The sequence below is a fragment of the Ranitomeya imitator genome, chromosome 3 (assembly GCF_032444005.1).
Source record: "Ranitomeya imitator isolate aRanImi1 chromosome 3, aRanImi1.pri, whole genome shotgun sequence".
NCBI lineage: Eukaryota > Metazoa > Chordata > Amphibia > Anura > Dendrobatidae > Ranitomeya > Ranitomeya imitator.
Window position 1 is genome coordinate 4,794,719 of NC_091284.1, and position 12,794 is coordinate 4,807,512.

Here is a 12,794-nt window from a genome sequence, read left to right on the forward strand (position 1 = left end):
ACCTCACTGGTTTTACGTATAATATCATCATAGAGATGAGTCTGTGCCGATGACGTGACTGTATGTGGACGACATAGTCATCGTTTGGCCCAATAATGGCAGATATAAAGGAGTTTGGTCCGTGGTCAGGCGTAAACATCAGTTGGGATAAGTCATCTATATTACCACTGACCCGCTCCCACAATTGCACCAGCTCGGACACAAGTGGTGGAACAGATTAAATATCTCGGTGTAGTGGTTGGTTCTAATATTACAGACTATATAGCGTTAAACATTAAAGTCTTACTAGACAGATTTAGATCCAAAATAATGTGTGGTGTAAATTTCCTCCGTCTGTAATAGGTCTGGAATCTCATTACACTGATTTTTTTAGGCCACAATTGTTGTATTTGCTTCACAATAACCCATGTGGGATCCCTCCTCCGATATTCCAAAAGGTGCGGTCATTGTTCAGAGAACTGATATGGTGCAAGGGAAATGCGAGGATGAAACTGGCGTCACCTCAAAGGGACAAAACTGAGGGAGGTTTGGAGATTCCAGATCCATGATTACATTTTATAGCTTTGCAGATACAATATTTTCATGGGTGGGAAAAAGAGAGAGTCTGGACAATGGTAGCCTCGTCCTACAACACAAAAAATGTGTCGCCCATACACGTGCTGGAGGTGGGCACTAATTTTACCCCATTATGGCAAAATCAGCAACTGGCTGAGTTTGACAAAATGGCTGGTCTCGGAGGTTGGGAATCAAGGGGAATTCAGACTTTAGATCAGTTAGGAGGAAATGGAAGACTTAAAAGCTTTATCAAACTACTGCAAGAGTTTGGAGTGCCTCACGGCCTCAATAACCTGCACTTAGGCATGGAGATCTGACACAATTTAACGCTGCGGCACCAGATATACAGAAAAAATATTTTCTCGCCGATATTCCTTACACATACAGTATTTAGAACACCGATCTTTCTTTTTAGAATTTAGGTACTTTAAAAGCAGATTGTCCAAGATGTGGAACTGGAGATGCACATTTGTTACACATGTTCCTGGTGTGCAGGAGATTGGGCTCCTACTGGAAAAACACACTAACATTAATAAAAAAGGGATTTGGTATGAAAATCCAAACAGATGCCAAAATAAGCATATTGGGATATTTGGGAGAATCGATACATCTCAAATCCATCCAGAATGGCTCTAGGTCTTTCTCAACCACTGTATCAGGCACGCAAACTTATTGCACAACATTGGCCAGACGCCCAACCAATGACCGTTAATGAGTTAATAAATAAGCTAAACAATATTATTTGGTTGGAAAAAGAAGTATATAGTGACAAGATCTGGGGAGCCTGGCTGAACGTTCCACACCAGCCATCTGCAGTAATCCTGAGAAGAGATAACATATGACACTTGCTGCAGGATCATTCCTGGTTAAATGATATTGGTATGGCCAGTACATATGCAAAACAATTATTAGAACTGAATGGCAGATATTCTAATGTATGTACACATCATTACAAAAATAATATGAATACAGAATTAGTTTGTTTCAATGAAAAAAATTGAATCCTTGGAAGAAGACGACAACTTTATTGTATTTTATGTATAAGAACAATGATACCATGTAACATTGAAAATATCTTTGTTCCACCGATGTCTCATTGTAAAAACTTTATTGTGTAATTTTCTTAATAAAAATGATCTGATTAAAAAAAAAAAGTGTTTCTTATAGTCCAAGAAATACGGTAAGTTCTGAAATAATTTCCCTTTCTCATCTAATTATATGACTGTCTCTTGTATGTGTTTCCACAATTTGTCAATAATATATATATAGTTTCTTCCTGTCCGAGTTATTTTTGATGGTCAACAAAGTACAATTTTCCAGTTATTCATTTTTCACACTCTATGTATGATAATGCCTTCTCTCTCTGCGGAATTTTTGACGTTTAAAGGGGTTGTCCACTGTTTGGTTCTGTTAAAATAAAAACACTTATATAAACCTCCCATGCCGGCACTGTTCCAGCACTTGTGTTTCGAGGGTGAGCCCTGCGTCCAATTAGCGATGGCCTCACTGTTCTTACCATCGAACAAATTGAACAGTAAAAGGAAGTCAGAGAGAAGTCATAGCCCTGGCTACCTGTTGATGTTGTGGACAGTAAACCAAGATTGATTGGCTCCGGGAACGCGAGTGCTGACAACGCTAGAACGGCACCAACACAGAAGGCGAGTATACAGTTGTGGCCAAAAGTATTGACACCCCTGCAATTCTGTCAGATAATACTCAGTTTCTTCCTGAAAATGATTGCAATCACAAATTATTTGGTATTATTATCTTCATTTAATTTGTCTTAAATGAAAAAACACAAAAAGAATTGTCCTAAAGCCAAATTGGATATAATTCCACACCAAACAAAAAAGGGGTGGACAAAAGTATTAGCACTGTTCGAAAAATCATGTGATGCTTCTGTAATTAGTGTAATTAACAGCACCTGTAACTTACCTGTGGCACCTAACAGGTGTTGGCAATAACTAAATCACACTTGCAACCAGTTGACATGGATTAAAGTTGACTCAACCTCTGTCCTGTGTCCTTGTGTGTACCACATTGAGCATGGAGAAAAGAAAGAAGACCAAAGAACTGTCTGAGGACTTGAGAAACCAAATTGTGAGGAAGCATGAGCAATCTCAAGGCTACAAGTCCATCTCCAAAGACCTGAATGTTCCTGTGTCTACCGTGTGCAGTGTCATCAAGAAGTGTAAAGCCCATGGTACTGTGGCTAACCTCCCTAGATGTGGACGGAAAAGAAAAATTGACAAGAGATTTCAACGCAAGATTGTGCAGATGTTGGATAAAGAACCTCGACTAACATCCAAATAAGTTCAAGCTGCCCTGCAGTCCGAGGGTACAACAGTGTCAACCCGTACTATCCGTCGGCGTCTGAATGAGAAGGGACTGTATGGTAGGAGACCCAGGAAGACCCCACTTCTTACCCCGAGACATAAAAAAGCCAGGCTGGAGTTTGCCAAATCTTACCTGAAAAAGCCTAAAACGTTTTGGAAGAATGTTCTTTGGCCAGATGAGACAATTGGGCAAAGGCATCAACATAGAGTTTACAGGAGAAAAAAAAGAGGCATTCAAAGAAAAGAACAAGTTCCCTACAGTCAAATATGGCGGAGGTTCCCTGATGTTTTGGGGTTGCTTTGCTGCCTCTGGCACTGGACAGCTTGACCGTGTGCATGGCGTTATGAAGTCTGAAGACTACCAACAAATTTTGCAGCATAATGTAGGGCCCAGTGTGAGACAGCTGGGTCTCCCTCAGAGGTCATGGGTCTTCCAGCAGGACAATGACCCAAAACACACTTCAAAAAGCACTAGAAAATGGTTTGAGCGAAAGCACTGGAGACTTCTAAGGTGGCCAGCAATGAGTCCAGACCTGAATCCCATAGAACATCTGTGGAGAGATCTAAAAATGGCAGTTTGGAGAAGGCACTCTTCAAATATCAGGGACCTGGAGCAGTTTGCCAAAGAAGAATGGTCTAAAATTCCAGCAGAGCATTGTAAGAATCTCATTGCTAGTTACCGGAAGCGGTTGGTCGCAGTTATTTTGGCTAAAGGTTGTGCAACCAAGTATTAGGCTGAGGGTGCCAATACTTTTGTCTGGCCCATTTTTGGAGTTTTGTGTGAAATGATCAATGTTTTGCTCTTTGCTTCATTCTCCTTTGTGTTTTTTTTTCATTTAAGACAAATTAAATGAAGATAATACCAAAGAATTTGTGATTGCAATCATTTTCAGAAAGAAACTGAGTATTATCTGACAGAATTGCAGGGGTGTCAATACTTTTGGCCACAACTGTAAGCATTATTTATTTTAACAAAGCCAAACATGGGGAATGACAAGGGGTTGCCTTAGTAGTGCACAATCCCTTTAAGAAAATACAATTTTCGGTTAAAACATTTCCAACATTCTGAACATGAAAAAGGCTTCTCCCCTGTGTGGGTTCTCTGGTGCTTAACAAAATGTGATTTCTCTGTAAAACAGTTCCCACATTCTGATCATGAAAATGGCATCTCCCCTGTGTGCATTCTCTGGTGCTTAACCATATTTGATTTCTGTGTAAAACATTTCCCACATTCTGAACATGAGAAGGGCTTTTCCCGTGTGTGGGTTCTCTGGTGGCTATTAAGATTTGTTTTCCATTTAAAAGATTTCCCACATTCTGAACATGAAAATGGCTTCTCCCATGTGTGAGTTCTCTGGTGACTAACAAGATTTGATTTCTGTGTAAAGCATTTCCCACATTCTGAACATGAAAATGGCTTCTCCTGTCTGTGGGTTCTCTGGTGGCTATCAAGATTTGTTTTCCATTTAAAACATTTCCCACATTCTGAACATGAAAATGGCTTCTCCCCTGTGTGAGTTCTCTGGTGACTAAGAAGATTTGATTTCTGGTTAAAACATTTCCCACAGTTGGAACAAGAAAATCTATTTTCTGCTGTGTACATTTTTTGATTTTTAAGAAAAGATTTTTCGAGGGAAAAACGATTTCCATATTCTGAACAGGATATTGGCGTCTTTGATTTAGGAGGAGTTTGTTTTTTCATGCTAATTTTGTGACTATGATTTTCTTTAGTAGTTGGTAAAGAATCAGAAGACAGGAACTGTTTCAAATGATCAGATGACAGATCTTTGCAGTCAAGGGATGATGGTATATCTGGAGTAATGACAGTCACTTCAGTTGTATCCTGTGGGATCTCAAGATCATCTGATTTAAAAATTGAAGACGTCAGCCGTCCCTCTGATCTGCTGGTACAGTCATCTGCTAAGAATAAAACCAATTATTATTTTAGAATAAAATATCCTCGAATTTTAGATTTAACATTTCTACTTAAACTGTCCATAAAAATGGCAAGTTATGTAAAAAATTTGAATTATTCACCAAGACAATGACAGTTCACGGTCTAATAGAAAACCACATAGGATGAACTAGTAGAGCGTGGAGTTCAACTGCTTGTTCATTCTGCCTCCCAAATATGGAATAAAAAGCCACCAAACAATGTTACGTTTTACTCTTCTTACAAAAAACCAAGTCCCCACTAAAGGTCCATCACCTGTCAATGGAAAAACTGAGGTTTCCATATTATTAGTGGCGCAAAGGCTCTTGAAAAGCAACATGGCTTCCATAAACCAAACCACCAATATCCGCTCTCCCAAAGTCAAATTTTCCCCCTCGCTTTTGAGCCCTGCAGTGTGCTCAAACCACATTTAGCATCCATGCATTTGGCATTTCTATAATGAGAAGAACCCACTAAAACTACTGTGTGTGCGTCTCCTGGAGAACAATCTGGGCACTATGTGTTGGGTAATAAAATGGCATATTTGCAATTTTTACTCACCAACATTATTTTGTGCCACTTACCAGGACGTGACTGTGAAGGAAAATAGTCACTACTCCGATAGATTAATTCACTGAGGGTTATAATTTCCAAAATGGAATCACCTCTGGTTTTCTGACATTTTGTAACGTTAGGGCTTCTATTATTATTCTACAAATGGTGTATCCCATCTCCTATGGAACCTGCTCCTGCAACGTCTGCTTCTGTCACCAGGCGCTGCCTCATTCATTTTGAAGGCAGCGCTGGTAATGGAGGAGACATCAGAACTAGAAGTGGCACCTGCTCTGTCCAGCCATTAGGGTGCCTTGGACCTGTAGTTGTTTCCAGTCTAGCAGTATGGGTGTGTGTGCTGTACAGCTGAAGTAATCTGCTCCCTACTTCAGCCAACTGGAAAGCACCACACCCTACTAAAGCTTGAAACATTGTCGGAAACTGCCAGATACAGCCTTGTTCTCCTCTGGTTCAGTCCTCTGTGCTCAGCTCCCGGCTGGTTTATTTGTTTGATGTTGTAACCCGGACCCATTTACTGACTACTCTTATGGCTTCTGATTTTGGATTTTCTCTGATTTCATGGTTGTGACCTGACGGCCATACTATTCTTCTTACCATCTCACGCTACATAAAAGCAAGTAACAACGTGGCCCAACCTAGAGGTCTCTGTGTAAGTTCAGATTTAGAGAGGTTAACCTTTTTCTGACCTCGGACAGGATAGTACGTGAGCCCGCATCAAAGCCGGGACATGTCAGCTGTTTTGAACAGCTGACATGTGCCCGTAATAGGCGCGAGCAGAATCGCGATCTGCCCACGCCTATTAACTAGTTAAATGCCGCTGTCAAACGCAGACAGCGGCATTTAACTACCGCTTCCGGCCGGGTGGCCGGAAATGATGTCATCACCGACCCCCGTCACATGATCGGGGGTCGGCGATGCTTCAGAATTGTAACCATAGAGGTCCTTGAGACCTCTATGGTTACTGATCGCACGTCGCTGTGAGCGCCACCCTGTGGTCGGCGCTCACAGCACACCTCCATTTCTGCTACATAGCAGCGATCAGCAGATCGCTGCTATGTAGCAGAGCCGATCGCGTTGTGCCTGCTTCTAGCCTCCCATGTAGGCTATTGAAGCATGGCAAAAGTAAAAAAAAAAAAGTTGAAAAAAATGTGAAAAAATAAAAATATAAAAGTTTAAATCACCCCCCTTTCGCCCCAATCAAAATAAATCAATAAAAAAAAATCAAATCTACACATATTTGGTATCACCGCGCTCAGAATCGCCCGATCTATCAACTAAAAAAAAGCATTAGCCTGATCGCTAAACACCGTAGCGAGAAAAAAAATTAGAAACGCCAGAATTACGTTTTTTTGGTCGCCGCGACATTGCATTAAAATGCAATAACGGGCGATCAAAAGAACGCATCTGCACCAAAATGCTATCATTAAAAACGACATCTCGGCATGGAAAAAATAAGCCCTCAACCGACCCCAGATCATGAAAAATGGAGACTCTACGGGTATCGGAAAATGGCGCAATTTTTTTTTTTTTTTTTAGCAAAGTTTGGAATTTTTTTTCACCACTTAGCTAAAACATAACCTAGTCATGTTAGATGTCTACGAACTCGTAATGACCTGGAGAATCATAATTGCAGGTCAGTTTTAGCATTTAGTGAACCTAGCAAAAAAGCCAAACAAAAAACAAGTGTGGGATTGCACTTTTTTTGCAATTTCACCGCACTTGTAATTTTTTTCCCGTTTTCTAGTACACGACATGCTAAAACCAATGATGTCGTTCAAAAGTACAACTCGTCCCGCAAAAAATAAGCCCTCACATGGCCATATTGACGGAAAAATAAAAAAGTTATGGCTCTGGGAAGAAGGGGAGCAAAAAACGAACACGGAAAAACGAAAAATCCCAAGGTCATGAAAGGGTTAAAGAAGTTAAATGGTGATGGGCAAAACTGTGACTATAGACAATAACACATCTACTGAAATGATCAAGCTGAATATTTTTCTTAGGTATAAAGAAAAAAAAGAATAGTGGTGAAACGTCTCTGAGGTAATTAGAGTATGAGGCTCTGTGGCTCTTGGCAATCTAAACTTTCGTAAGGGCCAATATTCTCTATCACACGATGTGAAGATCTGAGGTTGTGGGTTGTAATATTCACCTAGGCAGGTTAACGATGCAACTATTTTTAATTTTATTCCATAAAATCCATGGTTGTACAACAAATCCATTTAGATGGCCAACATACAATGTCCTCAGTCCATAAGTTCCCAGTCAGAAATCTCCAAAACTCCATAGTGCATCCATCCATCCCAGCTCAGATCTTCTCACATCGAAGTCACTCTCACCACTGCCTGATTCAACCCCTTGTGTCAATATCTCCCTCTCCCTTAAACATTTTTCTTTAGCTCACAGAACAAAGCATATTCCATCACTTAAGGCTGATGTGTGATGAGACCCCTGTGGTGATGGTTCCTCTGGGTCTATTATTTCCATCCACACAATGGACCTAAGTTACCGTCACATTTAGCGACGCTGCAGCGATATAGACAATGATGCCGATCGCTGCAGCGTCGCTGTGTGGTCGCTGTAGAGCTGTCACACAGACAGCTCTCCAGCGACCAACGATGCCGAAGTCCCCGGGTAACCAGGGTAAACATCGGGTTACTAAGCGCAGGGCCGCGCTTAGTAACCCGATGTTTACCTTGGTTACCAGTGTAAATGTAAAAAAAAAAAAAAACACTACATACTTACATTCCGGTGTCTGTCGCGTCCCCTGGCGTTCTGCTTCCCTGAACTGTGTAAGCGCCGGCCGTAAAGCAGAGCGGTGACGTCACCGCTGTGCTATGCTTTACGGCCAGCCGGCGCTGACAGTGCAGGGACGGCCGTCGTCACATCCTGCTCACCTCCTCCCTCCCTGCACTATCCCGAGCCGTGAAGATGCCGGTGTTGTACCGCACTTTTCAATAAAGGATTCAGACCGTACAAGGAAGGAAGATCTATGAGATGGAGGAAAGATGATGAGTTCGGATTTATCCACATTGAGTTTGAGGAAGCGAGAGGAGAAGAAGGAGGATATGACCGATAGACACTCCGGGATTCTGGACAGCAGAGCGGTGACGTCTGGGCCAGAGAGGTAGATCTGAGTGTCGTCCGCATACAGGTGGTACTGGAATCCATGGGACTTTATGAGTTGTCCCAGGCCAAGTGTATAGATTGAGAAGAGTAGGGGTCCTAGAACAGAGCCTTGGGGGACTCCAACAGAGAGAGGGTGAGATGAGGAGGTAGTATGGGAGTGGGAGACACTGAATGTGCGGTTGGAAAGGTATGAGGAGATCCAGGATAGGGCGAGGTCTTTGATGCTAAAGGAAGAGAGGATCTGTAGTAGGAGGCAGTGGTCAACTGTGTCGAAAGCAGAGGACAGGTCTAGAAGGAGGAGTACAGAGTATTGTGCAGTAGCTTTTGCTGTAAGTAGGTTGCTAGTGATTTTGGTCTACTATGAGTCCTGACCAGAAGAGTAGAGAAATTATTAGCGCCCCTCATTTCAGGAGAGATTGTGCAGTAATCTGAATCCCTTAGGATTGAAAAAACAATGGAATTTATGACGGAGTGAATCCATGAAACCAGGGCGCGAGCCAACACATCTCCTGCAGGCGTGGATGTATATATCAACCATCAGCCACGCACAGCTCAGAGATAAATCATGGCACCGGTGTGATGTTTTATGTAGTTTATCATAATCCCGTTTGAGGTTAGTCGATTGTAAAATAAATTGAAAAGTCAGAATAAAGGAAACTCTGTTGTTATTGTCCAGAAATTCACACTTGGCCTCACTGCACATTTAATGTTGTCAATCATAAAAGTGAAGTTTGGTGACAGCCGGGGACTGAGGAGAATCTGTGACCTCTCTGCATTTAGTGGTCACTACTCACCTGGGTAGCCATATGTAGGAATCTCCTCTTTACACCGCTCATCCCCCCTCACATATGTCTCTGTAGTATTATTATGGGTCAGATCTTCACCCTGAAACAAATATTGTAAAAGTCACCGACAGATGGAGAAGTCCCATCTATGATCAGCTCTAATCCTGCCGTCTCCACCGGTCTCATCACACAAGTATGAAACATATAATACTGGAGGGTAAAACAAGACTGAGCAGGGTAATTCCATGTCAAGTGATCCCAATCTGAATTTTTTTTACCCAATGGCTCCAGATATTTATTTTCTTTGTTGTTTGAAGTGCTACTTTAGTGAATTACAAAAGTAAATTTACATTTTTATCTTCATTAGTGCATTTTGTATAGATTTTTAAAGTTTGCAAAAAGTCTGAATTTTGGGGTTGGATAATGTTACATCTATTATCATATCTCGGGTTAGAAACAAGATAAAAAGACTGGAGAGACACCGTTTTGGTTAGAATGCTACAGGGTTTAATTTGATCTCTCACAAGATTATATTTGATGATATTTTGTTTTTGAGGAGTCAAATTCAAAATTTTGATGGGTAATTTTAAAAAAACAATATGTTACTTGAGTTGTTGGTTACATTTGTACAAGGATTCAAGTTGGGCTCTCCTGGGGGTCATATTTTTAAGTGATTTTCTAAATACAGCCTCATCCTAATTATAATGTTTAATGCTAAAGTAAAATCTTCCTTCATCTTCTTCTGTTTGGCTCAGTGGATAGCGCTGGGGTCCTGGGTTCAAATCCCACCAGTGACGACATCTGCAAGGAGTTTGTATGTTCTCCCCGTGTTTGCGTGGGTTTCCTCCAGGTTCTCCGGTTTCCTCCCACATTCCAAAGACATACTGATAAGGATTTTAGATTGTGAGCCTCATAGGGAACAGCGATGATAATGTGTGCAAAATGGAAAGCGCTGCGGAATACGTTAGCGCTATATAGCGCTATTTCACCTACCAGTTTTTGGGTCACCTTTTTGCTGCATTTTCTAATTTTTCTTTGGAATAACCTGGAAAACGCAATAGGTGACTCTTTGAAGTTAGAAATTTATTTATTCAAACACTTTATTATTAAATCAGGATTTGTAAACTTCTCATCCGTGTTTGAAGTTCCAGGTTCTGGCAAAGTTTCTGCCTGTATAGTATCTTTCTATTTGTATAGTATCTTTCTCTTTGTATAGTATCTTTCTCTTTGTATAGTATCTTTCTATTTGTATAGTATCTTTCTCTTTGTAAAGTATGTTTCTCTTTGTATAGTATTTTTCTCTTTGTATAGTATCTTTCTCTTTGTATAGTATCTTTCTCTTTGTATAGTATCTTTCTCTTTGTATAGTATCTTTCTCTTTGTATAGTATCTTTCTCTTTGTATAGTATCTTTCTATTTGTATAGTATCTTTCTCTTTGTATAGTATCTTTCTCTTTGTATAGTATTTTTCTCTTTGTATAGTATCTTTCTCTTTGTATAGTATCTTTCTCTTTTACAAGTTGCTTTCTACAATGGTCACAAATTTTCACGCCTGCTTTGATTGATGGATTTATATGAAACATCCAATCTTGCCTAAGATTTCTTATTGCAACAGTTTATACTAAAAGCCATTGGGAGGTTAGAGGTACCAGCCATTGCTGGGTGAGAAACAGACCAAACAGTTAATGTTAGGTAATAAAAATGGAGATTTTCAGTACTGTGCGCTCTGTAGCAGAGGTCCCCAACCTGTGGCTCGGGAGGCTCTTGTGGCTCACAGGCCCATGATGTGCGGCTCGTAGCTGTCTACAAGCTTGGTGCATTAGCACCAGGTCTAGCAATCAGCTATGAAGACTAGGTCTCCAGATGGTGACTGTTGTAAGTGGCCCCTCATAGAAGTGCAGATCGACAAGGGGGTAAGGTAGGAACCCCTGGAGCTCGGCATACTGCCTCAGTGTGATTTCTGTGGCCAAGCTTTGGCTGTCATAATACTGATAATGGGGGCTCTGGGAGTCACTACTGAGAGTGTGGCGAGAGCTGGATGTGGCGCTCAAGGTCAGAAGGGTTGGGGACCTCTGCTCTATAGTATCATAGTAGTAAAATGGAATTTTTCAGTACTCTACACTGTGAAGTTACAGTTTTAACTAAAGTCAGTTTTAATTTAAAAAAAAGAAAAACGTTAAACTATTAATACAAATGCACAGAAAGTGAACCCACCAGCCAGGATTGTAGTACACGGACTCAATGGATGCCTCTGTAGAGACTACTGTAACTCAGCAAGAGGGCAGAGGTCCAGGCTCGTCAGGACTTGGGTTCTCCTTTGCCTCTCTCGCTTTTAAAATAATACTTCACTCCTGTAGTAATAACACCTTAGTTTTCTCCTTTGGGTATTTATTCATTTGCTCCTTTTTATGTTAGTTATTGCTATATTCCTCACCCCGTCTGGGGCGTGCTTGTGGTACTCGACTTTCTAGAATCTGCTCAGGTTGTCTCCGTTACTGGGCAGATCGGGGAGATGTGACTGGATTGGTGGAGAGCAGTTTGAGCGGGAAGAATTGGGTGTTTATAAAGCTCATCTCATGTTACTGGGCAGATCGGGGAGATGTGACTGGATTGGTGGAGAGCAGTTTGAGCGGGAAGAATTGGGTGTTTATAAAGCTCATCTCATGTTACCGGGCAGATCGGGGAGATGTGACTGGATTGGTGGAGAGCAGTTTGAGCGGGAAGAATTGGGTGTTTATAAAGCTCATCTCATGTTACCGGGCAGATCGGGGAGATGTGACTGGATTGGTGGAGAGCAGTTTGAGCGGGAAGAATTGGGTGTTTATAAAGCTCATCTCATGTTACCGGGCAGATCGGGGAGATGTGACTGGATTGGTGGAGAGCAGTTTGAGCGGGAAGAATTGGGTGTTTATAAAGCTCATCTCATGTTACCGGGCAGATCGGGGAGATGTGACTGGATTGGTGGAGAGCAGTTTGAGCGGGAAGAATTGGGTGTTTATAAAGCTCATCTCATGTTACTGGGCAGATCGGGGAGATGTGACTGGATTGGTTGGGGGCAGTTTGAGCGGGAAGAATTGGGTGTTTATAAAGCTCATCTCCCAGTCCAGGCAGCTGTTCGTCGTGTGAAGAAGCAGCTGAAGGGTTTAGTCTTTTATTTGAAAACCGAGACCCTACACTACTAGACCCCAGGCTGAACAGATCTGAATTCAAGAGTTTCTAATTGACACTGTTTATATAGAGGTTTTCTTTGCTTTTCTTTTTTTTTTTTACTTAAGAATGATCACATTGAGAGTCCAACTTGAATTTTGGTACAGATGTGGCTAGGAGCACAGGAGACACATGGGATTTTATTGTAAATTTTATTTCATATTGATTTTTCGGAAATGCGTTTTGAAATTTTGCGTTTGATTCCTCACAAGATACTCTTGTGACAAATCTGTTGAAAGCTTGTATTGTTCCAAGTTGAAAGGTGTTTTTCCCAGAAAT

The 12,794-nt window shown here is 41.3% G+C and overlaps 1 protein-coding gene across 1 annotated transcript in view; it reads right to left on the reverse strand.

The window, feature by feature from the left end:
• Positions 1–1,446: 1,446 nt before the first annotated feature.
• Positions 1,447–12,794, reverse strand: part of LOC138671505 (oocyte zinc finger protein XlCOF8.4-like) — a 35,934-nt gene continuing 24,586 nt past the window's right edge. Inside the window, exons 6-7 of the mRNA XM_069759680.1 lie at positions 9,318–9,408; positions 1,447–4,808 (exon numbers count right to left, since the gene is read on the reverse strand). Of these exons, the coding sequence (XP_069615781.1) occupies positions 4,045–4,808; positions 9,318–9,408 (855 nt within the window). The 3' untranslated portion in view covers positions 1,447–4,044. The remainder of the gene's footprint in view (positions 4,809–9,317; positions 9,409–12,794) is intronic.